The following is a 26,117-nucleotide window of genomic DNA, read 5'->3' as shown; positions in this document are numbered from 1 at the left end:
ATAAAGATAGAGTATTGGCCATTTTTCTCATTCAGCAATATCTAAAGCCAGCTGGATGGCTTTCACCTCCGCAAACTGACTTGATTCACCTTGTCCTTCAGCAACTTCTACAACTGGTCGTATAGGGCTCCATACAGCAGCTTTCCATCTTCGATGTTTGCCTATAATACGACAGGACCCATCAGTGAACAGGGCATATTGCCTTTCGTTCTCTGGCAGTTCATTATATGGTGGAGCCTCTTCAGCACGCGCCACCTCCTCTTCCGGTGATATTCCAAAATCTTTGCCTTCTGGCCTGTCCATGATCACTTCCAAGTTTCCCGGGCGATTAAGGTTTCCTATTCGAGCCCGCTGTGTAATAAGCACGACCCACTTACTCCACGTAGCATCAGTCGCATGATGTGTAGAGGGGACCCTCCCTTTGAACATCCAGCCCAGCACCGGCAGTCGGGGTGCCAGGAGGAGCTGTGGTTCAGTACCAACCACTTCTGAGGCAGCTCGAACTCCTTCATATGCTGCCAATATCTCCTTTTCAGTTGGAGTATAGCGGGACTCAGATCCCCTATATCCTCGACTCCAAAACCCTAGAGGTCGACCTCGAGTCTCTCCTGGTGCCTTCTGCCAGAGACTCCAGGTAGGGCCATTCTCCCCGGCTGCCGTGTAGAGCACATTTTTAACATCTTGTCCTGCCCGGACTGGCCCGAGGGCTACGGCATGAACTATCTCCTGTTTAATTTGTTCGAAGGCTTGTCGTTGCTCAGGGCCCCATTTAAAATTGTTCTTCCGGGTCACTTGATAAAGAGGGCTTACAATCAGACTGTAATTTGGAATATGCATTCTCCAGAAACCCACAACGCCCAGAAATGCTTGTGTTTCTTTTTTGCTAGTTGGTGGAGACATAGCTGTTATTTTGTTGATCACATCCGTTGGGATCTGACAATGCCCATCTTGCCATTTTATTCCTAAAAACTGGATCTCTTGTGCAGGTCCTTTGACTTTACTTTGTTTTATAGCAAAACCAGCTTTCAGAAGGATTTGAATTATTTTCTTCCCTTTCTCGAAAACTTCTTCTGCTGTGTTGCCCCATACGATGATGTCGTCAATGTATTGCAGATGCTCTGGAGCTTCCCCCTGTTCCAGTGCAGTTTGTATCAGCCCATGGCAAATGGTAGGGCTGTGTTTCCACCCCTGGGGAAGTCGATTCCAGGTGTATTGGACGCCCCTCCAAGTGAAAGCAAACTGTGGCCTGCACTCTGCCGCCAAAGGGATTGAGAAAAATGCATTACCAATATCAATGGTGGCGTACCACTTGGCTGCCTTTGACTCCAGTTCATATTGAAGTTCTAGCATGTCTGGCACAGCAGTGCTCAGTGGCGGCGTGACTTCATTCAGGCCACGATAGTTTACTGTCAGTCTCCACTCTCCATTAGACTTTTGCACTGGCCATATGGGGCTGTTAAAGGGTGAGTGAGTCTTGCTGATCACTCGGCTCTCCAGCCGATGAATCAGCTCATGGATGGGGATCAGGGAGTCTCTGTTGGTGCAATATTGCCGCCGGTGCACTGTTGTGGTAGGAATCGGCACCTGTTGTTCTTTGACCCTGAGCAACCCCACCACAGAAGGGTCCTCTGAGAGACCAGGCAAGGTGGACAGCTGTTTAATTTCTTCCGTCTCCAAGGCAGCTATACCAAAAGCCCACCGGTACCCTTTTGGGTCCTTGAAATACCCTCTGCTGAGGTAGTCTATGCCCAGGATGCACGGAGCCTCTGGGCCAGTCACAATGGGGTGCTTCTGCCACTCCTTCCCAGTTAGGCTCACTTCGGCCTCCAGCACAGTCAGCTGTTGGGATCCCCCTGTCACTCCAGAAATACAGATGGGTTCTGCCCCGATATGGCTTGATGGCATCAGGGTACATTGTGCACCGGTGTCCACTAAAGCCTTATATTCCTGTGGGTCTGATGTGCCAGGCCATCTAACCCACACAGTCCAATAAACTCGGTTCTCCCTCTCCTCCGCCTGGCTGGAGGCAGGGCCCCTCTAGTCCTGGTCATAGTACTCGTTACCCACTTCTTGTAAGTAGGAATCAGAAGTCCCTTCAAGAGGATCAGAGGGGAGATCAGCTCTTCTATTCTTTCTGGGAAGCTGCCCACTGGAAAGTGGATCGACGATTTTTCTGGAGGAACCTGAACCCCCTTTTGTAATTGTCTTTTCTTGCAGCTCGTGTACTCGTGCCTCTAGGGTCGAGGTAGGTTTTCCATCCCACCTCCTCATGTCCTCTCCGTAGTCACGCAATTGAAACCACAGGGTGGCTCGTGGTGTGTATCCTCTATATCTTCTCTCTTGAACAGAAGAGTGCTTACTCCTAATGGCTGAGACGCTGGTCTGTATGGGTGGACGGTAGGGCGTATCCTCTTTGAATTGCCGGAACTCCCAGGACAGTTTCTCTACTGCAGAGACGCAGGCCCGTAGGGAGGAAGAGAGACTTTCTTCGTATTGCCAGAGTTGGCCAGCCAATTCATCCACCGTTGGTCTCTCTCCATCTTTCCAGGCCATTACTGCTAATGAGTTGGCATATTATGATGGTGCACTCCGTACAAACTTCCGCCACATAGGTTGCGTGCAATTGACTTCATCTGGGTCTTTGGATGATTGTCCATTGTCCAAGTCACCATAAATCACTTCCAGCACAGCTAGCTCCCTCAGGTACTGGATACCTTTCTCCATGGTGGTCCACTTGCCTGGGTGACATAGAACATCTTCCTTGAAGGGATACCTTTCCTTCACACCCGACAGGAGTCGTCTCCAGAGGCTGAGGACTCGTGCACCTTTTCCAATTGCTTTGTCAATGCCCCCTTCTCTAGAAAGGGATCCCAGCTGCTTGGCTTCCCTACCCTCTAATTCCAGGCTACTGGCCCCATTGTCCCAGCATTGGAGCAGCCAGGTGACAATGTGCTCACATGGACGACGGCTGAAATCCTTTCGCATATCTCGCAATTCACTCAGGGATAGAGATCGGGTAGTTACCGTCTCTTTTATGAGTTCTTCCTCTTCCTCCTCTTCAAGCGATGACTCGCTCTCTTCCCTCTTCCGTCCTTGTGATGGCCCTGCTTCAGAGCACTCTGCCTCCTCACTCTCTTCCTCTGGCTCCTTCTTAGCAGAATCTTCCTCCTCCCTTACTAAACGAGCTGACTTCCGCTTCCAAGATTTCTTCTTTTGTACAGGGGCAACTGATACAGGGATGGGCTGGTTCTCTGGTTCAGCTGCAACAGTCTGAGTAGCTACAGTGCCTGCCGTGGGGATTGGAGTAGTCACAGTGCCTGCCACATTGCCATCAGACCCAGAGAGCCTCTCTCCCCTTTGCATATGTGAAATAGAGCTCGGTAGGCATGGGCCAGGCCCCAGCACATTGCAATGATTTGTGTCTCCTTGGAGCTGCCAGGCTGACAGCATACTTCTTCCAAATATTCTGCTAGTTTATCAGGATTCTGCACTTGTTCAGGAGTGAAGTTCCAAAACACCGGAGGTGCTCACCGCCCCAGGCATTTGCCCATGCTGTTCCACACACCCTGCCATTCATAACTATCCAGCCTTGGGGCAGATCTCCGAGTGATATTCTTAAATTGCTTGCTAACCTTAGACAAAACCGAAACAATGTTCCCCAGAAGTAGCAATAGAGGTATTTTAACTACCCAAGGGTGTTCAAAATACTGAAAAATTATTGTGATGAAGGAGCAAATGTTATGATAGAGGGTAGCAAAGGTACCACTCTGCATTTCCTCCATAAAAAACCTTTCAGAGGCAGAAGTATAATTGCTAATCGTCTCCACAAGACAGTAGCCAAAATACAGTAATGGCTTTAGTACAGAGCTCAGATGATACCACATTAAGCTCAAGGTCAGTGCTCTAAAAACAAAACTCACAGGCGAGACATTACTAATCATCGCAGAGTGCAGCAGCCCGCAGAAACCAACACTGATCCTTAACATGTACAGCAAAGACGAGAGCATCATGCAAATCAAATAAACTGATATGGTGACCTGCAACCGTTATTATCTCAAGCCTCGAGCCCCACGTTGGGCGCCAAAAAGGATTGTCGTGGTTTAGCCCCAGCCGGCAACTAAGCACCACGCAGCCGCTCGCTCACTCCCCCTCCCGCAGTGGGACGGGGAAGAGAATTGGGAAAAAAAAAACTCGTGGGTTGAGATAAACACGGTTTAATAGGACAGAAAGAAAGAAGAGAACAACAATGATCATACCAACAAAGGAATGTACAAGAACAAGTGATGCCCAATGCAGCGATTGCTCACCACCCAGTGATCGACAGCCCGTCCCCCAGCAGCGATTTCCACCCCCCGGCCAGCTCCAGTTTATTTGCCTGGTATGACGTCGTATGGTAGGGAATATCTCTTTGGCCAGTCTGGGTCAGCTGTCCCGGCTGTGTCCCCTCCCAGCTCCCCGTGCACCCCCAGCCTGCTTGCTGGCAGGCCAGCACAAGAAGCTGGACTGTCCTTGACTGCTCAGCAACAACCCAAAACATCAGCACGTTATCAACAATTTCTCATCCCAAATCCAAAACACAGTCTCACACTAGCTTCTGTGAAGAAAACCAGCTCTATCCTGGCTGAAACCAGGATACACACTGATGTTTGTTGTTGTTGCTAAGCAGTCAAGGACTGTCCAGCTTCTCATGCTGGCCTGCCAGCAAGAAGTTGGAGGGCTGCACAGGAAGCTGGGAGGGGACATATTTTTCAATTTTGGTACTCTGTGCTGGACCCCGTATAATATTAATTGTCGGTATTGCTTCAGCTGAGCCTTTCCTCCCCCCTGTTAGGGTCTTCCTCTATTTCTTTTCTCACCTTCTTCCCTGTTTTGTTTTTTTTTATTATCATTCTTTTTCCTTTGCTGTAAAGAAAGTATTTAATAATGCTTGTACATCTCCCATCTCCCCAACTAGAACTGTGAGTCAGCAGTGTAGTCTCTAAAAGCTGGTGCATTCTTTCAGGATTTTCTCTCTATAAACCAACAGATTGTTTCCAATTTAACAGGTCAGAGGTAGTGAACGGGACATGTACAACAACAGGCAATCGTTCCGGTCCCACCACTTCTAAAGGTGGAAGGTGGGGCTGTTGGGACTCACAATTGCACATCCTCCTGCTCTTGTCCCTCTGTGATTTTTATTATCACAGCCTATGCTACAATCCTTTTTTTTTTAATAATCAGAAGCTGTATACATCATTAAGTCAGTCGTTAGTTTACATTTTTCTGAATATCAGGATTTCTGTACAGAGTCATAAAAGCATAAACATACAAAACTTCAACTCATTTTCCCAAGTCAACGACAAAACAACATTAACTGCAGTATAATATTAAATTGTAAAAAAACATTTTCCAGCTATCATCCAATTTGTAATTTAGTCACCAATGATCACAATAATTTTTTTATCTTTAGTCACTGGATCTCCCCCAAATTTATGCCAGTTCTTCAAAATACACCCCAAAGGGCTACAGGGAGGAATCATGGATTGGTTCGAGTCCATTTTGCCAATTGTTACCTATTACCTATGCCTGGTTCTCACACTCGGCAAGGCACCCCCCTGGTACCAAGCTTCAGCGTGTAAAGAACGTAGCCCTGTGCGCCCTCGGCTCTGACCCCACTGGTCAATTAAGGCACCCCTTGCCGGCGTCTACAGGTGACTTATGTACATGCGACTTTTTTACCTTTTCTGTGAAAATAATTAAATTTTAATACTCACCAATCCAAGGATTCACCCCCCTTTCACCCTATGCAAATATCTCTTTCCGGGCGTTGCACCTTTGAGTCGCTTGTCGCCCTGACTTCGGAGGAGATCCGGAGGAGTCCCTGATCAACAGGTTGGTGTGTGCTGGAGTCCTGTCCGGTCCCATTCTCCGCTGTCAGGGTCGGCAAGACCATCCGGGCAAGGCCTTATGGCAGTTCCACCTGGGGTGCCAAAACTGTTGTCCCAAATATGGGTTCTTCCACCTGGTGTGCAGAGAGCCGAAAAACACACAGAGCCGAGATATTTGCTTTTATTCCAAATCTGCACAGAGTTGGGTGCTAGGTGGTAGGCCCACAAAGCTAGCACGCCTCAGTGAACGCAGAAAATATTTATACACTTCGAGCAACAGTTATCAGTATCTTTTAAAGTTGGCTCCATTACCCTTGTTCCCATTGGTTCTCACAAGCCTCGTCTCCACTTAAAGTCACAGCATCCTTCTTTTTTCCTAGGCATGCTCATTGAGGAAGGGGCTTTTGTGAGGAGGGGGCTTTCCCTGCCCAGGGGCAGGTTTCTATTATACCAATTAGATGTTAATTAGATGTTAATTAGGATAGTTCACTCAAGGTTGAGTAGCTGTGTTTCTTTTGTGATTATCTTGTTCCTTCCCTCAAGGTTGCACCTTGTTAACTGCTCACAGAGACTAAACAATACCCCCAGCTTCATTCCTCCCATACCTTCAACAGATCATCTTCCAAAGGTCTTGGGAGTCCAGGGAGGTCCCTGCTGACTGGAAACTAGCCAACTTTATTCCAATCTACAAGAAGGGCGTGAGGGAAGACCCAGGGAACTACAGACCTGTGAGGCTAACCTCACTACCTGGAAAAATTATGAAGAAGATCATACTGGGTGCTTTTGTAAAGTATTTAAAGAACAATGCAATCATCAGGCACAGTCAACATGGGTTCACAAAGGGAAAATCTTGTCTAACTAATTTGGTATCCTTCTATGATAAGGTCACCCGCCTAGTGGATGAAGGGAAGGTGGTGGATGTAGTTTTTCTGGATTTTAGTAAGGCTTTTGATACTGTCCCTCACAGCATCCTTCTGCACAAGTTGTCCAGCTGTGGGATGAGCGGGTTCACAGTGCGCTGGGTGAAGAACTGGCTGAATGGCAGGGCTCAAAGGGTTGTAGTGAAAGGGGCTACATATGGCTGACCACTGGTCACCAGCAGTGTTCCTCAGGGTTCAATTCTAGGGCCAGTTCTGTTCAGTATATTTATTAACGATCTGGATGCAGGAGTTGAATGCACCATTCACAAGTTTGCTGATGATACTGAACTGGGAGGTGCTGTTGACTCTCTTGAGGGACAAGAGGCCTTGCAGAGGGATCTGGATAGATTGGAGCATTGGACAGTGATTAATGGGATGAAATTTATCAAGTTGAAATGCCTGATTCTGCCCCTAGGACAGGGTAATGCCAGGCTCAAGTATAAATTGGTAAAGGAGTGGCTGGAGAGCAGCCCTGCAGAAAGGGATCTGGGGGTGCTGGTTGACAGCAGTCTCAATATGAGTCATCAGTGTGCCCCAGCAGCCAGGGGGGCAAACTGCATCCTGGGGTGCATCAAACACAATATAACCAGCCGGTCCGAAGAGGTGATTTATCCTGCTGTATTCAGCATTGGTGCGGCCTCAACTTGAATACTTTGTGGAGTTCTGGACCCCACAATTTAAGAAGGATGTGAAGGTCTTTGAATGCATCCAGAGGAGGGCAACAAAGCTGGTGACAGGGCTGGAAGGCATGTCCTGTGAGGAGTAGTTAGTCTTACTGGTTAGAATGCCTCATCTACTAATATTTGTATTTTGCAAGTTGTGGGCTTTTGGTAGGGGATATATATACATAACTTCTCTTGGTATGCTTAGTTATCAGCCTATATGACTTAATCAGCTGTTGTTCAGAGTGCAAAAAAGTACATGTGGCATAGGCGCTGAGAAAAAGTGGTCTGTGGTGGAGAAAATGTCATTAGTCTTCATGATATAACATATAGAAATAAATGATTTAGCAGTTTTGTGACTACTTTAAAAGACTTTACCTGGCATCATATAAAAAAAATAATTGCATACTTAATTTTACTTTAACCTGTTATTCATTAGAAACTCAGATGTTGCCTCTAGTTTTGTCGACATATTTAGAGAAATTATCCGAGAGACAAATGGATGTTATTTATAAATGATCTTATTAAACTTATGTATTATCACTTTTTAATGTGCATGCTTGGTATCTTTTGTGGTGCACATCTATCACTATTGTACAAAAACTTTTTTGTGAACTCAAAATCTTTATCTAGAAGCTACAGAAGAAGTTTCGTTGGACAGTCCAGAGAGGAATCCAGTACTTTCACTAGAACCTACTCATGCAATCACTCCTGTAACACCTACTACATTAGTAGTTCCCAGAATGGAATTGAAAGGTGTAACAGCCCCTGTGATTTTTTATAGATCCAGAGAAGAGGTACTGAGAAAATTTTTAAGTTGTATTTTGATGACTATGGAAATGTCTTGGTGGGGGGTGAGGGGGGTGTTTGCTATTTGTTGGGTTTGTTGTGGTTTTTTTAATGCAGTTCCTAAATTACTCACAGGATCATTTTTTGTTAAAGGGAAGTATGCAAGAGAACAACTATTCTGTTTATTTTGTGTTTAATATGTATTTGACTCAATGTCATGAGTATTCATTGCTTAGATGGTGAGAGATCTGTAGTGTGAGGAGTAACGTGCTCTATTCCTACAGGATAGCTATTGTAAAAGTGTGTGAAGGGAGCAAGTGTTGAGCTAGATGGAGGAGAAATGTTCAAGATGTGTATTAATTCATACTAGCATGTTACAGGTTTTAACTTGGATTTCTGAAGCTGTTGTTAATGAGGAAATGGAGGAAATAATTGTTAGCATTATTCTGCATACTAACAAACAGCTGAAGCTGGTCATAGTTTTACCACTTAATTTGCTATTTACATTTGGCATTCCATTCAAAGTCTGTGCGTTGGCAAATGCCATTCATTCTGGAATATGCTCCTAGAAAATGTCACCGACGAATGAGGTTTGGCAAACAAGACTTGTCTGGGACTCGATGATGGCTGCTTCCCCAGATGTCCTAAGCTGACATTTCATTCTGATTTTCTTCCTCTTCAACCTTGGCACACTGTCTGTTCTGCCATGGTGTTTCTTAACTACTTCTGCTCTATCGAACTTATGTATATTGCATGAAAGATTAGGAAATTCTGTGATCACACAGCTCAGGCAAGTATTTGGAAATTAGTTGTTGCTTTCCCTGTCACCAACTCTTCAACTACAGATACCATTAATAATGAGGAATATATCCGTCTTTTGATTAGAAGTTTATAGAAGCATTGCAAGTGAGAGCATTTTTGAACCTCTGTGCCTGCTGAAATTGAAGGAGATAAAATGAGCATTTCCCCAAGATAAATGTTTACTAAAACTCTGAGGCCAACAAGTCTGAAGAAGAGGTTGCCACACTAAGAAATTTTTCAGGAAGGCTCAAAATTAAAAAACAAGATGTGAAATTATGTTCACTTAAAATTGTATGGTGGATCTAGAAGAGCTTTTTAGTCATTGAGACATACTGACTCTTCCTTCCCTTACATCCTTATCTTTGTACCCATACGTAGTATGAATGCATATTAACTTGTTATATATGGCATACATTTTTTTCTAGATTGAAGAGGAAGCAAATGGAGATTTGCTTGATATAGAAATCAATGTATCAGACCCAGAGAAAGTTGGTAAGTTACTTGAACCTAGTAAGTCATATGTTAGGCTGTCTTACCTCTTAGAGACGATTCTGAAATTATAGCATAATTCCTTCTTCAGTTATCTTTTGATGGGTTTTAGTATGTAAATGAAAAGCTATTTAATGTGCATTTTTGAAAAAAGTGTGTGGTAGGATGAAAGTAACTTGCCTTAGGATAAGTATTTTAATTTTCTTACAGGGGATGGCATGAATGCTTTTATGGCATACAGAGTAACAACAAAGGTAACTAGTGCAACAAATACATTTGCAACTAACTTTCTATCACAGCTGAGTAGATACATCAATAAGTCATAACTAAAATGACTTTTTTTTTAGACATCCCTTTCCATGTTTCACAAAAATGAATTCTCTGTTAAAAGAAGATTCAGTGATTTTCTTGGCTTGCACAGCAAATTATCAATGAAATACATGCATATTGGTTACATTGTGCCTCCCGCTCCAGAAAAAAGTATTGTAGGTAAGTCTGCTTTCTGTAAGGTTGAATGTATGCATGTGATTTCAGTACTATAATATAAATTAAATATTTTAATACCAATTCTGCTTGTAAGATAAATATACGTGGAACATGGTAAAATGGTGGAACTTACCGTTATGTTAGCAAGCTCTGGGTGTGACTTAAGGTCCTAGTGTAGAGACTTTCTTTGGCTACAGATAAGTTGGGAAAACTCACAGACTGTAGAACCTTTCTCCAAAGAGCACAAAGCTCCCACTTTAAACTTGAACTGCCTGCCCTTCAGTGCTTGGGTGGTATTTAGTCCCATCTAAAAGTGTATAGTCCACACAGTTATAATTTTGGAGAGAAGAAGTAAAAATATAGTTTTCTAGGCTGATTTAAAATGAGGCATCTTAAAGCAGAGATCTGGCAAAACAGCTGAAAGTAGATGACATGCATTTACACTACACATACATTTATTTTATTTTGAAGTCTGAAGTCTTAATATGAAATGTCCTGCTGTCGTGCTTTAACCCTGGTAGGCAGCTAAGCACCACACAGCTGCTGACTCACTCCCCCTGCTGAGAGAACTGGAAAGGTAAGAGTGAGAAAACTCGTCGGTTGAGATGATAAAGACAATTTAATAAGAAAAAAAGGAAGGGAAAAAAACCCCCACAAAAACCAACACATAAATAAAAACAAAACCAAGATAAACAAGTGATGCAAAAACCACAAATTGCTCAGTAGCAGCTGACCAATGCCCAGCCAGTCCCTGAGCAACAGCAGTCCTGCCAACACACCGCCCACCCCAGTTTTTATTGCTGCGAGCGATGCCATATGGTATGGCATATGCCTTTGGTCAGTTGGGGTCAGCTGTCCCAGCTGTGTCCCCTCCCAACTCCTTGTACACTCCCAGCCTACTCATTGGCAGGACAGTGTGAGAAACAGAGAAGGCCTTGACGCTGTGTAAGCACTGCTCAGCAATAGCTAAAACATCACTGTTATCAACACTGTTTTCATCACAAATTCAAAACACAGTACCATATGAGCTGCTATGAAGAAAATTAACTCCATCTCAGCGAGACCCAGTACAATCTCCACCCCTTATTCCATACCATTTACATCATGCTCAGGGGCCACACTATCCTATCCATCCTTAACTACTACCATCCTTCCCATCCTTTGATATATACACAGATATCATTCCCTTAGTCTATGGGCCATCCCTGTAAAATGTCCATAAAATGCCGATAAAAATGTCCGTTGAGTTCATTTATTCCATGACTTTGGGGTCCATCTGTTAAGGTGGTCACTCAGGACAAGGACGGATGTTGTGTTGTGTTGGATTGTTGTCTAACAAAGCCAGCTCAGGTTGCGTCACCACTGCACTTGCCTGGTTCCTCATGAGATTCATTCTTCACTGGTTCAGGTGACTCCTGCTGTAATACCTTTGACATATGGTAGCCACAGCAGTGGCAACATACAGCATCATAAAACACTGGCATCATACAGCAAGCCCACAACAGAGGGATCTTCCCTTTTCCAGTGCAGTCTGCATCAGTCCATGACAAATGGTAGGGCTGTGCTTCCACCCCTGGGGCAGTCAATTCCAGGTGTACTGGATGCCCCTCCATGTGAAAGCAAACTGTGGCCTGCACTCTGCTGCCAAAGGGATTGAAAAAAATGCATTGGCAATGTCAGTTGTAGCATACCACTTGGCTGCCTTTGACTCCAGTTCATATTGGAGCTCTAACATGCCTGGTACAGCAGCACTCAGAGGTGGTGTGACTTTGTTCAGGCCATGATAGTCTACTGTTAACCTCTACCCTCTGTCAGACTTTGACACTGGCCATATAAAAAAACCAAAAAAAATCCCACATACTTCTTTTTAGAAATTAGAAAATACTAGAATAAAAATATTATTTATGAGCATACTAATCAATAGACTCATAAACTAAGATTTAATTTCTTGTTCTGCTTTATTAGAGTAGCTGTTTTCTTCTGAACACAAGTGACCAGTAAGACTGACCTTTATTTAGCTTGTCTTCAAAAATGCAAATTCAACTAGTTTTTTGAAGAACTTTAATCACAATAGATGTATTACAGGAAACTGCATATTTCATAGAACTGTTTCCCACAAAAGTGTGCAGCATGCAGTGTTTGTATTCTTTGTAGTCTTCTGTGGTGCTTTTCATTGTAATTTGACTTAAACTTATCTGAGCTTAATCTTCTAATCATACCAGTTATGTTAATGATTTCTTTATGATGACATAAAATCAATACGATGCAATTTTCTTCAAAGGCATGACCAAGGTTAAAGTAGGCAAAGAAGATTCTTCATCTGCTGAATTCGTAGCAAAAAGAAGAGCAGCATTAGAAAGGTAATGTATGTATTTAACTAAAACTTGTTTAGTGTCAAAATGAATTTTCATATACTACATGGGCTCTGTAACTGGTATCTGGACAATCTGTGCTTAGGTGGATTCTGGAGTCTGTATGCAGCTGCCCAATTTTTGTGTAGAAATGGAATAATTGCCGTTAATAACAGGAAACGTAGACTTATTCATAGACAGAATCGTAGTTACCTCTTTTCAAACAGTTCACTTAAAATTGAGGTTGCAGAAATCCAGTAAGCAAAACTTTCTTCATCAGCTTACTTAAACAGAATCACAGAATCACAGAATTGTTAAGGTTGGAAAAGACCTTTAAGATCATCAAGTCCAACCATCAGCCCAACACCGCCATGCCCACTAAACCATGTCCTGAAGTGCCATGTCTACATGTTTTTTGAATACTTCCAGAGATGGTGACTCCACCACCTCCCTGGGCAGCCTGTTCCAATGCTTGACCACTCTCTCAGTAAAGAAATTTTTCCTAATATCCAGTCTAAACCTCCCCTGGTGCAACTTGAGGCCATTTCCTCTTGTCCTATCGCTAGTTACTTGGGAGAAGAGACCACCACCCAGCTCGCCACAACCCCCTTGCAGGTAGTTGTAGAGAGCGATGAGGTCACCCCTCAGCCTCCTCTTCTCCAGACTAAACAACCCCAGTTCCCTCAGCCGCTCCTCATAAGACTTGTGCTCCAGACCCCTCACCAGCTTCATTGCCCTTCTTTGGACAGGCTCCAGCACCTCAGCATCCTTCTTGTAGTGAGGGGCCCAAAACTGAACACAATATTCAAGGTGCGGCCTCACCAGTGCCGAGTACAGGGGCACGATCACTTCCCTACTCCTGCTGGCCACACTATTTCTGATACAGGCCAGGATGCTGTTGGCCTTCTTGCCCACCTGGGCACACAGCTGGCTCATGTTCAGCCGGCTGTCGACCAGAACCCCCAGGCCCTTTTCTGCCGGGAGCTTTCCTCCCCAAGCCTGTAGCGTTGCATGGGGTTGTTGTGGCCAAAGTGCAGGACCCGGCACTTGGCCTTATTAAACCTCATACATTTGACCTCCGCCCATCGATCCAGCCTGTCCAGATCCCTCTGTAGAGCCCTCCTGCCCTCCAGCAGATCAACACTCCCACCCAACTTGGTGTCCTCTGCAAACTTACTGAGGGAGCACTTGATCCCCTCATCCAGGCCATTGATGAAGATATTGAACAAGACAGGCCCCAAAACTGAGCCCTGGGGAACACCGCTTGTAACTGGCTGGCAACTGGATTTAACGCCATTCACCACAACTCTCTGGGCTCGGCCGTCCAGCCAGTTCTTTACCCAGAAAACAGTGCACCTGTCTAAGCCATGAGCCACCAGTTTCTCCAGGACAATGCTGCGGGAGACGCTGTCAAAGGCTTTACTAAAGTCCAGGTAGACAACATCCACAGCCTTTCCCTCATCCACTCGGCAGGTCACCTGGTCATAGAAGGAGATCAGGTTGGTCAAGCAGGACCTGCCTTTCATGAACCTGTGCTGGCTGGACCTGGTCTCTTGATTGTCCTGCACATGCCCTGTAAGTACCTTCAAGATGAACCGCTCCATAATTGTATCAGAAATAGTGTGGCCAGCAGGAGTAGGGAAGTGATTGTGCCCCTGTACTCGGCACTGGTGAGGCCGCACCTTGAATACTGTGTTCAGTTTTGGGCCCCTCACTGACACGGAAGTCTCGGACACGACGCGTACGACCAATATGATCAGGTCAATGCCGTTTATTGTCTTGTCTGACTCCAATATATATCATAATTTTTGCTTAGTCACTGCACACACACTCATGATTGGTTACAGCTTGTTACACACATTATTGCAATTGGCTATATACAAGATATCACGCACTGTCCACGTGCCTCTCACACAGTTAGGATTCGCTGCTTGCAGGTGTTCCTGTTTTCCTTGGTTCTTCTTAGCTGTTTACCACAGCTCCTTCTACTCAAGGCCGAGCCGTGCAGATATCCAGCTGTTTACCAGCTTCTCAATGCCACAGCTCCTTCTCCTTAAGGTCGAGCCGTGCAGAGTGATCCCAACATCTCCCCCTTTTTGTTTTTGTATAAACAAAACCTGATGGATCATTCGCAACCCAAGGACTGTGAGGAAGATGGACCATCTGTACATTCTTGTATCGTCCTGTGCCACGAACTCCGCCCAGCAGTCGGTAGGTGCCAGCTTTACGTGGGCGTCCCCACGGAGGCAACGGTGGCCTTGCCGTACACCGGCCCACTGCCCTTCAGGAAATCCCGGTATTACACATTTGCAGAGGAACGAGTTTCGACACACGTGGCCAGCGAGTGTTGGAACTCACCTCAGTTGTCACCTTTTAACACAGGGAACCTATGGCGCATGCGCCCGCTGGCCAGACGTGCTGCACGCGCCACAGCCATCCCGTCTATTGGTTCGTAGGCTTTGTTCACACGGCATCTTACCATAATCCAGCAGTCACATATCAACTATGCTTAAATCAATAGCAGAATGTTACAAGGCAAACAATTCTAGCTGTACTACTCCTAGCGATAGAAGCTACTTCTAGTGATGGAAAAAGTGCTTGTATAAAGCTATGAAAACCAATATTATATCTTACCAAAGGATTTGTAGTTATAGAGCACTTTGCCTTAAAAGCTTTCCATGTTTGTCTAATGATACTGCTAATTTCAGTGTGATTAATTATTTGCAAATTAGGAACTAGGACGCCCATGGTACAGTCCCCTGACCAGTTCCCGGGCAGCTGTTTCCCAGCCCATTGATCTCCACACAGCCACCATAACCCTTCTGGCAGATTGAAAAGGGATTGCCCGGGGAGGAAAGAGACAGACAGAAGGTGTCCTGTCCTGTTTGGGTTGCTAATGTTACCCATACATTTTCTTTTGGCTGAGGTGGCATCCAGATTGCAATGACACCTGATAGTGTCAAGATGTGTCCGACGATGATGATGGTGACTGTTTCACCCATGGTTTTACCCATTTTGCGGGTACCAATGAGTTCCAGAATCTTTAATGACACAAGCATAACCTTGTCCCCAGGTTAGCAGTTGAAAAGGTCCTTTCTCCTTCCGCAAATAATTTAACACATATAAGGCTTTATTCAAACGTTCTTAGGGTAATGTGGTAGCCTCTCCCCCTTTTTGTTTTGAGCGTGTTTATCTAACAAAGCTCATTCATTGGGTGTGTAAGACACTCGTTTGAATTATTAGCTAGCCAGGCATTCCTTAGTACCTTTTGAACCATTCCTTGTAGACAGTGTAATATACACGGTACAATAAGCATTATTATTAAGATAACAAATAATATAACAAGAGGAAAACCCATTCCAACACTTTCAAACTGTCCGCCGTATTTCCTAACTGCACAATCAATCCTAGTGGATGTTTCCGTTCCCCTCCTGAATTAACTATCATAGTGAGATACTCTCAGTAGGTGAACATCTGTGAGCATAGGCTGTTGCTATCTTTTTAGTAATTTTCTGCAATGCTTGCTGTTGATCCTCGTCCAGTTGACGGCGCTCTGGAGCCTCCACCGAAGACTCCAGGAGCGGCATCAAAGGCCTCAGATCATCATTAGTATTTCCGCAAATATTTTGAACCCACTGTATATCCCCCATTAATTTTTGGACATCAGAAAGATTTTCTATTTTCGAATTAATCTTTATTTTTTGTGGGCGGACCACTCCACTGGTAATAATCCAGCCCAAATATTGCCATGGTCCCTTCTTTTGAATTTTTTCGGCACTATTTTTAAACCCCGTTTTTCTAACTCATGCCCTAAGTGCTGTAAAATGTGGTCTGCATTCAATTGTGTCCCTGCTATTAATATATCATCCATATAATGATACATTATTAAATCTGGATACTTTCTCCGCACCGGCTCTAGAGCCCATGCCACAATGTCTGACACATTGTAGGTGAATTTTTCATTCCTTGTGGTAACACTACCCAATGATACCTCTTTGCTGGCTCTCCTTTATTTACCGATGGTACCGTAAAGGCAAACTTCTCTGCATCCTCAGCTGCTAAGGGAATGGTAAAAAAGCAATTGAAATATACTCTTTGATTCCCTGTAAAAGAAATGATACATTTGTGACAATAATTACAATGACATAGAACAAACCTACAACACCGTTTTACAAATATGGCATATTGAAGTTCCTGCTCTTGACCGCCCAGGGAGAGCCACTGAAACAGTCAACGAGCCATCATTCCGCATACAAAAGAGTGAAAGCATCAGCTGGCGGTATGTCGGAGTCGGACTCTGCGTCCGTTGGACGTGTGACAGGATCTTCTGGTCTTACTGCCGGCCGTACCGACCTGGCCGGTACCCACTTTGCTCCATCCCCTCCTCCTCTGCCAAGGCCTCTTGTCTCATGCCACGCCAATGTTGGGCAGGGTCGTACCTTGACTTGGGGGAAGGATTGCCCCAGGCAGCCCCTTCCTGTTGCAGCACGGGCGACCAGCGCTCATGTTCCGGGTCAGGAGGCGGGGGCCAAGGCGGACTCGCCACCTCCGTTGGTTGCGTTAGCGGGGGGGCGGGAGTGTGGGGGGGGCGGGCGGGGGTCGCTCGTTCTTATCATCCCCAGCTCGGCCTCCCTTCTCTCCCGAGGCTATATACAAGATATCATGCGCTGTCCCCGCGCCTCTCACACAGTCAGGATTCGCTGCTTACAGATGTCCCTGTTTTCCTTGGTTCTTCTTAGCTGTTTACCACAGCTCCTTCTCCTCAAGGCCGAGCCGTGCAGATATCCAGCTGTTTACCAGCTTCTCAACGCCACAGCTCCTTCTCCTTAAGGTCGAGCCGTGCAGAGTGATCCCAACACCTCACTACAAGAAGGATGCTGAGGTGCTGGAGCGTGTCCAGAGAAGGGCAACAAAGCTGGTGAGGGGTCTGGAGCACAAGTCTTATGAGGAGCGGCTGAGGGAACTGGGGTTGTTTAGTCTGGAGAAGAGGAGGCTGAGGGGAGACCTTATCGCGCTCTACAACTACCTGAAAGGGGGTTGTGGCGACGAGGGCACTGGTCTCTTCTCCCAAGTAAACAGCGGCGGGACGAGAGGAAATGGCCTCAAGTTGCGCCAGGGGAGGTTTAGATTGCATATTAGGAAAAATTTCTTCACTGAGAGGGTGGTCAGGCATTGGAACAGGCTGCCCAGGGAGGTGGTGGAGTCGCCATCTCTGGAAGTGTTCAAAAAATGAGTGGATGTGGCGCTTCAAGACATGGTTTAGGGAACATGGTGGTGCTGGATTAATGGTTGGACTTGATGATCTTGAAAGTCCTTTCCAACCTTAGTGATTCTGTGATAATCTTCCCCGGTACCGTGGTCAGGCTGACAGGCCTGGATAATACATAATAATCAAATCAGTTATGACAAACTTGCAGCAGTTTTTAGTGAATGAGGACTGTAGAACTCTTTGGGTGAGCTCTTCAACTCATATTTGTACAATCAATAGTTTTTACATCCATGTAGAAGTGCAAAAAATTGCAAAAGGAAGGAGTTGCAGTAAATTTAACTTCTGAGTGGATGAGTCCTGTAGAACTAATATATAGGTTGAAGGCTGTCTAGCCAGCAAATAAATAGTTCATACCCAAAACAAGATCAGCTCACTTATCCGAGACTTCCTTTAATTATAAAACAAGCCATCCAGAATTAGCTGTAACAAAAAGCCTGTTCACTGCACTGTATGAGAATGTGTTTAAACAAGCCCATCTATTTTCTGGCTTAAATTGTCTGTTGTTAGAGCAGGTAGCCTTCACTGAGGTGTGAAAAATATCAAGTATATTATTTTAATGTTGTGCAACATAGATTTATGGCAAATTATGACACCTTAAGAATTTTGATGTAAGAAAACTAGGTTAGAAACTGCTGCTAGCAACTTGTCTTTAGAGGTGACTTTACAAGTGTTCAAACCCCATTAGATAATGAAGAAAGGTTACATGCTGCCTGCACTGTACCCATTCTTTAGCTAAAGGACACTTTCCAATGCTGTCAGGCACATGAAATCTGTTTTTTTATCTAATATTTTAACTTTTTTAAATCATAGGTATCTACAAAGAACAGTAAAACACCCTACCTTGTTGCAGGATCCAGATTTAAGGCAGTTCTTGGAAAACTCTGAGGTATTTACATTCTTTTAAGTTCCTTATTTGTTTCCAGATATGGTAATGTACAAAGCAATGTACTTTTTGTATTGAGACCTAATCTCCTAAATTCATATGAAATCAAATTGGATTGTACCCTTCATGGGGACAGAGTGACAAAAGGCTACTTAGGTAATCGTGTACAAAGTCTATTGTCTCTACCTCTCATAAATCTTAGGTTGGTAGTGACCAAAAGCTATCTGCTGTTCAATGACTTCTGCCAAGTGAGTTGGTCTGTCTGGTTCTGAGTGAAGCTCATCATACACAGAGTGAAAATCCATAATCAGTGCTACCGAGGCTTAATTAAGATCATGAATTAAACTGACTTGGAAACAGTTCTTGCCTCTAGGAGTCAAGCTTGAGGTTTATTGGCATGATAATGTGAACAGACATGCAGTGCTGCTGTCCATGATAGATACTTTGTGGATAGAGGACTTCAGTCACCAGTGCTATCAATCTGGCACTTTTCACAAAATGAAATATATTGTGGAACAAATTGTCTGTTATGTCTCCAAAAGCATAAGTCTATAAATGTGCATAGTGGATTTGCTGTAATAGTGGATTGTCTTTTGGCCAATGTCAATATCTTAACTATGCTAATAAGTCACAGAGGCCTCAATATTGACAAAAGCATCACTGATAGATAGCTTAAAGTGTCCATACTGCTGACACAAAGTATCAGATGCGAAGGGTAAATGGCCTGACATTGGGGCTGCTTTGTACAGCATATTTAGACTAATGTTAACAAAGAATAATATCAGTTTAAAGTTTGTTAACTTACTCCTGAGGATTTCTAAGTACCTCACAAATGCACAGTTCTCACAGTACTCATGAGGTAGGTTTTGAAACCTGGCCTATATTTAAAAGCAAAAAGACATCAACTTTTTATGATCTGTACATGGTGTGAATCTTGCATTACAATGAAGTGTTTTACAGAATTTCTGTATCTTACTGTAAATCTAAGCTTTTCTCTTTTTGTAGTGGCAGTTTATTCTCTGTAGTATATAGGTGGCTAGTTAGGACCTTTGGCTAGTTCATAACTTCTGACAAGTAGGTTGTTTGTTCCATTTAAATGTAAAGGTGTAGAAGAAAAGTAAATAGTCTATATTGTGAAGTTTTCCTCTGAGAATGTAAAAATAGTAAAACTGAGAAATTAGATTCCATTATATTGTAACACATAGGAGTAAAGAAAATAGGCTATCCTTTTCTTTCTCCCTTGTATTCAGTTTAAACCTCCAGCCTTTTAACCAGTCTGTTTGCCCTTATTTTTCATTCATTTCCAGCTGCCGAGAGCAGTTAACACCCAGGCTCTGAGTGGAGCAGGAATACTGAGGATGGTAAACAAGGCTGCTGACGCTGTCAACAAAATGACAATCAAGATGAATGAATCAGATGCAGTAAGAGCTGATTTTTTTTTTTACTTGAATAATGAGTCAAATTAATGAGGTGCAATAATTGCATTTTAAAGCTGTAGAAGTAGAAAATGAGATAGTAATCTGCTTATTGGCTTGGATTCTTAGTGTATCAGTTGACCATCCTAGCAATAAATAGATAGTTTGCTGCTTTAAAACAAGAAATGCTGTTGGTAATCTAAATTATAATGCTATACTCTTTCCTCTTTTGTCAGTGGTTTGAAGAAAAACAGCAGCAATTTGAGAATCTGGATCAGGAACTTAGGAAACTTCATGCCAGTGTCGAAGCATTAGTCTGCCACAGAAAAGGTAACTTTATTTTTATGTGACTGCATGAGCTTAAGTGCTTAGAGCTTTAGAAAATGTTAATGAAACAGGAACTTAGTATGTCAGAGCTCTTAACTAACAAATAGTTTTACAGTAAATTTTAATGCAAAAGTCTTCTAACTACCTTTTAGTTTAAACTGCTCTAGCATTCTGGTATATCTGTTTTTAATCTTAATTTTATCCAAAATATATATAATTCCTTCTGTTGAACTTTAAAGTTACTATATTGATTGCCATGAATTTTTTGTCTTGCAGAGATTTAATGCCATAACTAGCAGTGATATGTTACAGTAAACATCTATAAATGTATCTAGATCTTATGGTGTCACCCAACACCAAGGGGACAGAGGTTTTTTTAGGGATCCTTGGCAGAATGATGACAGCACTAAGTTGCATTTACAATTAAAGCTTTATTTTTCTTATCAGGATTTTATAATTAGTATAGCATAGAATTTATAATTAGAATAGCACAAGATTTCTATAAGCAGAATCAGTGTAGTACAATTTTATAAGTAGCATAGTACAGAATTTTATAGCACCACTTAGCTTATGGTTTCTAATCACCTGGACCCTCTGCAGATCGGGTCAAATCTTAATACTCAGTTTGCTGTATCAAAACAACAATCATAATCTAGACCTGAAAAACATATAAAAGAATACAAGTCACTCAGTCCTCAGAGGAAGCAGGCGATGGTGGAGGCGTCCCTGGCCACCGGGAGGTCACAGGTCTCACTGTTCAGGCTATTCATCTGAGGAGGGAGGAGAGTAGAAAACATTATTTTTAGTAACTGATATGCATAAAGATTTAAAGCAAGATATAACACAAAATAACATAATTCCAACAGCCTTAATAAGAGCTAATATTAAGAGAAAGTGACAGGCCCATGCTCTGAAGTCAGGTAACAAAGACCACAGCCAAAACCAGGCAGTAGACCTTCTGACAAGGGTTGCTCGAGTTATTTGGTGAAAGGCACATACTTCTCTTTGAATGATGTTTATATGACATTCAATTTGTTTAGATTTGTTAGCATAAAAACAAGTGGTGTTTGACAGTACACATACACCTCCTTGTGATGCTAGAAGATAATCTATGTACCAACAGTTTTGAATAGGTAATTGTGAAAGTGAACTAATTTCCAATTAAAAATCTTTAAAGAATATACAGTAGAATTTTGGACAATTTCAAGTGTAGCAGAAATATTTACGACAGCTTTTTCCAACTCAATAATACCTAAACTTGGAAACAACGCATGCATAAATAGATGGAATCTTATTGGTCTTTTTACCAGGGGTTCAATCACAAAACACTTATGGCATACAAGGGTAATGGTTGTGTAAAAAGGTAGTAGTTAAATTTTTGGTTTGAAATGCATAGTGAGCAAGACGTGCTATGGTACAAGTACTTCCCATTGTGATGGAAGACTTTTATACGTATTTGTGCTACAGAGCCAGAACCATCCAGATGCTAGAATAGTAGGCCACCAATTTGATTTCGTAAGACTTCACAGAATCACAGAATCATAGAATCTTTGGGTTGGAAGGGACCTTTAAAGGTCATCTAGTCCAACCCCTCTGCAATGAGCAGGGACATCTTCAACTAGATCAGGTTGCTCAGAGCCCCGTCCAACCTGACCTTGAATGTTTCCAGGGATGGGGCAGCTACCACCTCTCTGGGCAACCTGTGCCAGTGTCTCACCATCCTCACCTGTGCCAGCCTTTCACCACCCTTGTTGTGAAAAATTTCTTCCTTATATCTAGTCTAAATCTACCCTCTTTTAGTTTAAAAACATTACCCCTTGTCCTATGGCAACAGGCCCTGCTAAATGGTCTGTCCCCACCTTTCTTACAAGACCTCTTTAAGTATTGAAAGGCCACAATAAGGTCTCCCTGGAGCCTTCTCTTCTCCAGGCTGAACAACCCCAACTCTCTCAGCCTTTCTTCATAGGAGAGGTGTTCCTTCCCTCGGATCATTTTGGTGGCCTCCTCTGGACCCTCTCCAACAGGTCCATGTCTTTCCTGTGCTGAGGGCTCCAGAGCTGGATGCAGGACTCCAGGTGGGGTCTCGCCAGAGTGGAGCGGAGGGGCAGAATCCCCTCCCTCGACCTGCTGGCCACGCTTCTTTGGATGCAGCCCAGGATGAGGTTGGCCTTCTGGTCTGCGAGTGCACATTGCTGGCTCGTGTCCAGCTTTTCATCCATCAGTACCCCCAAGTCCTTCTCGGCAGGGCTGCTCTCAATCCCTTCATCCCCCAGCCTGTATTGATACCGGGGGTTGCCCTGACCCAGATGCAAGACCCTGCACTTGGCCTTGTTGAACCTCATGAGGTTCACATGGGCCCATTCCTTGGGCTTGTCCAGGTCCCTTGGATGGCATCCCGTCCCTCAGGCATGTCCACCGCACCACTCAGCTTGGTGTCACCTGCAAACTTTCTGAAGGTGCACTCGATCCCACTGTCTGTGTCACTGGTGAAGATATTAAAGACTACTGGTCCCATTACAGATCCCTGAGGGACACCACTCGTCACCGATCTCCATCTGGACATTGAGCCGTTGACCACTACCCCCCAGATGCGACCATCCAATCAATTCCTCATCCACCCAACAGTCCACCCATCAAATCCTTATCTCTCCAATTTAGAGAGAAAGATGTTGTGGGGGACTGTGTCAAAGGCCTTGAAGACGTCCAGCTAGACAACATCTGTAGCTCTTCCCTTATCCACTGATGTAGTCACTCCATCATAGAAGGCCACTAGGTTGGTCAGGCAGGACTTGCCCTTGGTGAAGCCATGCTGGCTGTCTCAAATCAGCTCCCTGTCCTCTGTTTGCCTTATAGCTTCTAGAAGGATCTGTTCCATGATCTTCCCAGGCACAGAGGTGAGGCTGACAGGTCGGTAGTTCCCCGGGTCCTACCCTTTGGTTGCTACCCTTTTTACAAATAGGTCCAATGTTTCTCTCAGCCTTCTCCTCGTCCGTTGTTACCAGTCTGCCAGCCTTGCTCATCAAGGGGGGTACGCTTTCTTTGACCTTCCTTTTCTGGCTGACATACCTGTAGAAGCCCTTCTTATTATTCTTTGCATCCCTTGCCAAGTTCAGCTCCAGACGCGCCTTGGCCTTCCTGACCCCATCCCTACACAATCGGGCAGCATCCCTGTACTCTTCGCAGGATACCTGTCCCTGCTTCCTCTGCCTGTGCCTTTCCTTCTTGCCCTTTCGTTTGACCAGCAGGTCTCGACTCAGTCGTGTCAGCCTCTTGCCTTCCTTTCCTGATTTCTTTACACCTGGGGATCGATAGCTCTTGCGCTCTATGGAAAGCATCCTTAAAGATCTGCCAGCTCTGTTCTGCTCCCTTGTCCCTGAGGGCAGTTTCCCAGGGGTTCCTATTAACTAACTCCCTGAAGAGCTGAAAGTTTGCTTTCCTAAAATTCAGGGTCCTGACTTTATTCTTTGTTTGCCCCATATCCCTCAGGACTGTGAGCTCCACCAGTGCATGATCACTGCAGCCCATGGTGCCTCCAGTCTTGGCATCACCAATTAGCTCGCTTGCATTGGTAACCAACAGGTCCAGTATGACATCCCCTCTGGTAGGGCTGTCTATGGTGTGAGGAAGATTTCTAGGGAAATCTTCCTCACAGCGTTGATAAGTCTCTTTTTCACTGTCAGGATGATCAAATTTGAGTTGGAAAGTGTGGCTCATTCGAATAGTGTAAAGAGGATTGGCATATATACAGCCGGTCATGTTATGCCAGTTACAGGTGGTCCAATAGTTGTTATTACTTAACCGATCAGTACTCTGTAGAATGTAAAATGTAGAATTAGGACCAGTGAAATTATAGTATCTTTGGCAAAATGTACCATTAATATTCCATGTGAGATTCCAGAGTGATGAAATATTTAAAACAGCAGTGTTTGTAATCACTGATTTGTTTTTACAGATCCATGGGGTTCTTAAATTGGATCAAGTATAAACTCTGGTTCAGTTGCAGCATATCAGCTGAAACTGGGTTTGTTTCCGGTTGTAGAGCAGAGTATAGTCACAATGTCTTGTTTTTCCCACCCATGTTGAATTTGTATGTCTGGGCCTGTAAGGCACCATGGGGTTTTATCATATGAATGTGCCTTAAAAGGTTGGGTTTGATAATTTGGAGGGTTGGGCAGTGAGTATGCCAATTTAGATTGGTACCAAGACATTTCAGGAACAGGTTTGGCTAACCACCTGGAATTAGTATCTGAAGATTGAGGATGGTGTAAACAATACCAGCAGTTTGATTCATTACCCATTTGAGAGATGAACTGAATGACACGGTTATTGTTCCAGTCATGAAATAAGGAGGAACAGGGTACAGATAAGGATAAGTACAATACAATGGGTGCTATGTTCATCATTTTCCTGAAGTTGGAATTTCCATGAAGGTAAAGTGATGATTCCTTGGGTGCATTCCAGGTTTATTCAGGCTAAAGAATCCATCCAAGTATAGTTCATTACCTGAAGTGATAAGAAATTATCTGGTCTTGGAAATTATCCGGTCTTGGAAATTATCCAAGCCTCGGTGACAGTTAGAGGGAGTCCCCATTTAGAAATGGTTTTCCATATGCCCTTTTCTCAGGAAGTTAGTAAAGTGACAGATATTTTAACCATTAAAAGGTAATTAATTAAGAACAGTGTCACCCTGAGAAAAGCAACAGGCTTACAGTGGGGGTTTTAAAGGTTTTGTTGCTTGGAAAGCAGAAAAATGAGCTTGTTCCTTCAGGCATCTGGTGGGTGTCTGTCTGTTATTTAAGCATTGGACAGCTTCAAGTAGGGCTATACCCCATTTTCCTGTATATAAATTTTTCCCTAGAGTTCATTTTAGTAGACCATTCCATCTCTCGACCATGCCATTACTTTGGGGTCTGTAGGGCAGGTGGAACACCCATGCAACTCTGTTACGTTCACACCATTCTTGTTCGATTTTATTTTCTAAATGAGAGCCGTTGTCAGACTGCACAGCAGAAGGCATGGGAGTGTCAGCAAACCATCCATTAAGTCCTGCCACAGTGGTAAGACCATCAGCTTTCCTGCTATTATTTCAACTCCAGTAAGGATATAATGCCACTCCTTGGGTGTTCAAGGGAGAGGTCCAACATAATCAATTTGACCAGGGGACTTATTTCCTATCCCCTATCCATTTGGTCCTGAAAAAGGTAACCTCCTGACTGGGGCCCTGGCATTATTTCTTCATCAGTTGTTTCAAAAGCCTGTTTAATGTTGCCCTGTATGTAGCTTTTGCCTCACAGAATATCCATGCACAATATATTTAGGTTTCCCAGTAGCATTGCGGAGAGGGGGCACAAAAGAGAAGTTTCAATTTTACCTTAACAATTGAATAAGGAACCACTACTCCATTTACTCTGTTTACTAATATTTTCTGATGTTTCAGAGGGATGGCTCCAGGACATGATTCTGCTTTAATCATGGATAATTGTGCTCCAGTATCTATGAGAAAATCAGTTTTTAATTTATCATTTGCTATGCCCTCTGCCAGTCCAAGTCCCTGGTCTAGTTTCCCCAATACTGCTTTCTGATAGGAGACAAATCAGGATATTTTTGCGGTTTGAAAGTGTTTCCCTGTATGGGAGGAGCACTAGGCAAAGGTGTAGATAACTTTTCCTCCTTTTCTCTTTCTTTCGCTAGCAATTTTAGTTTTGGAGAGAAGAAATGTCCATAAGCTTAATATTTTAATCACCTATGTAGCTGTTTTGTCAAGACTGCTTTCCATCAGATGATTTATTTTTTAATAGAAATTAAATAAATCAAAGTTTGATTTGTAGTACACAAAAGACCATAAATGTACCTTCTGA

At 43.8% G+C, this 26,117-nt stretch overlaps 1 protein-coding gene across 1 annotated transcript in view; it reads left to right on the top strand.

Annotated features, from left to right (window-relative positions):
• The window catches only part of LOC309415044 (sorting nexin-2-like), a gene marked incomplete at both ends in the record, with an annotated part of 78,019 nt that overhangs the window by 35,985 nt on the left and 15,917 nt on the right, over positions 1 to 26,117 (top strand). Inside the window, 8 exons of the mRNA XM_082012435.1 lie at positions 8,083 to 8,246; positions 9,465 to 9,531; positions 9,739 to 9,782; positions 9,876 to 10,017; positions 12,296 to 12,374; positions 18,445 to 18,520; positions 19,825 to 19,938; positions 20,169 to 20,262. Of these exons, the coding sequence (XP_081868561.1) occupies positions 8,083 to 8,246; positions 9,465 to 9,531; positions 9,739 to 9,782; positions 9,876 to 10,017; positions 12,296 to 12,374; positions 18,445 to 18,520; positions 19,825 to 19,938; positions 20,169 to 20,262 (780 nt within the window). The remainder of the gene's footprint in view (positions 1 to 8,082; positions 8,247 to 9,464; positions 9,532 to 9,738; positions 9,783 to 9,875; positions 10,018 to 12,295; positions 12,375 to 18,444; positions 18,521 to 19,824; positions 19,939 to 20,168; positions 20,263 to 26,117) is intronic.

The sequence above is a fragment of the Phaethon aethereus genome, assembly GCF_964289735.1.
Source record: "Phaethon aethereus genome assembly, chromosome: W".
NCBI lineage: Eukaryota > Metazoa > Chordata > Aves > Phaethontiformes > Phaethontidae > Phaethon > Phaethon aethereus.
This window is presented reverse-complemented; position numbering and strand designations above follow the sequence as displayed.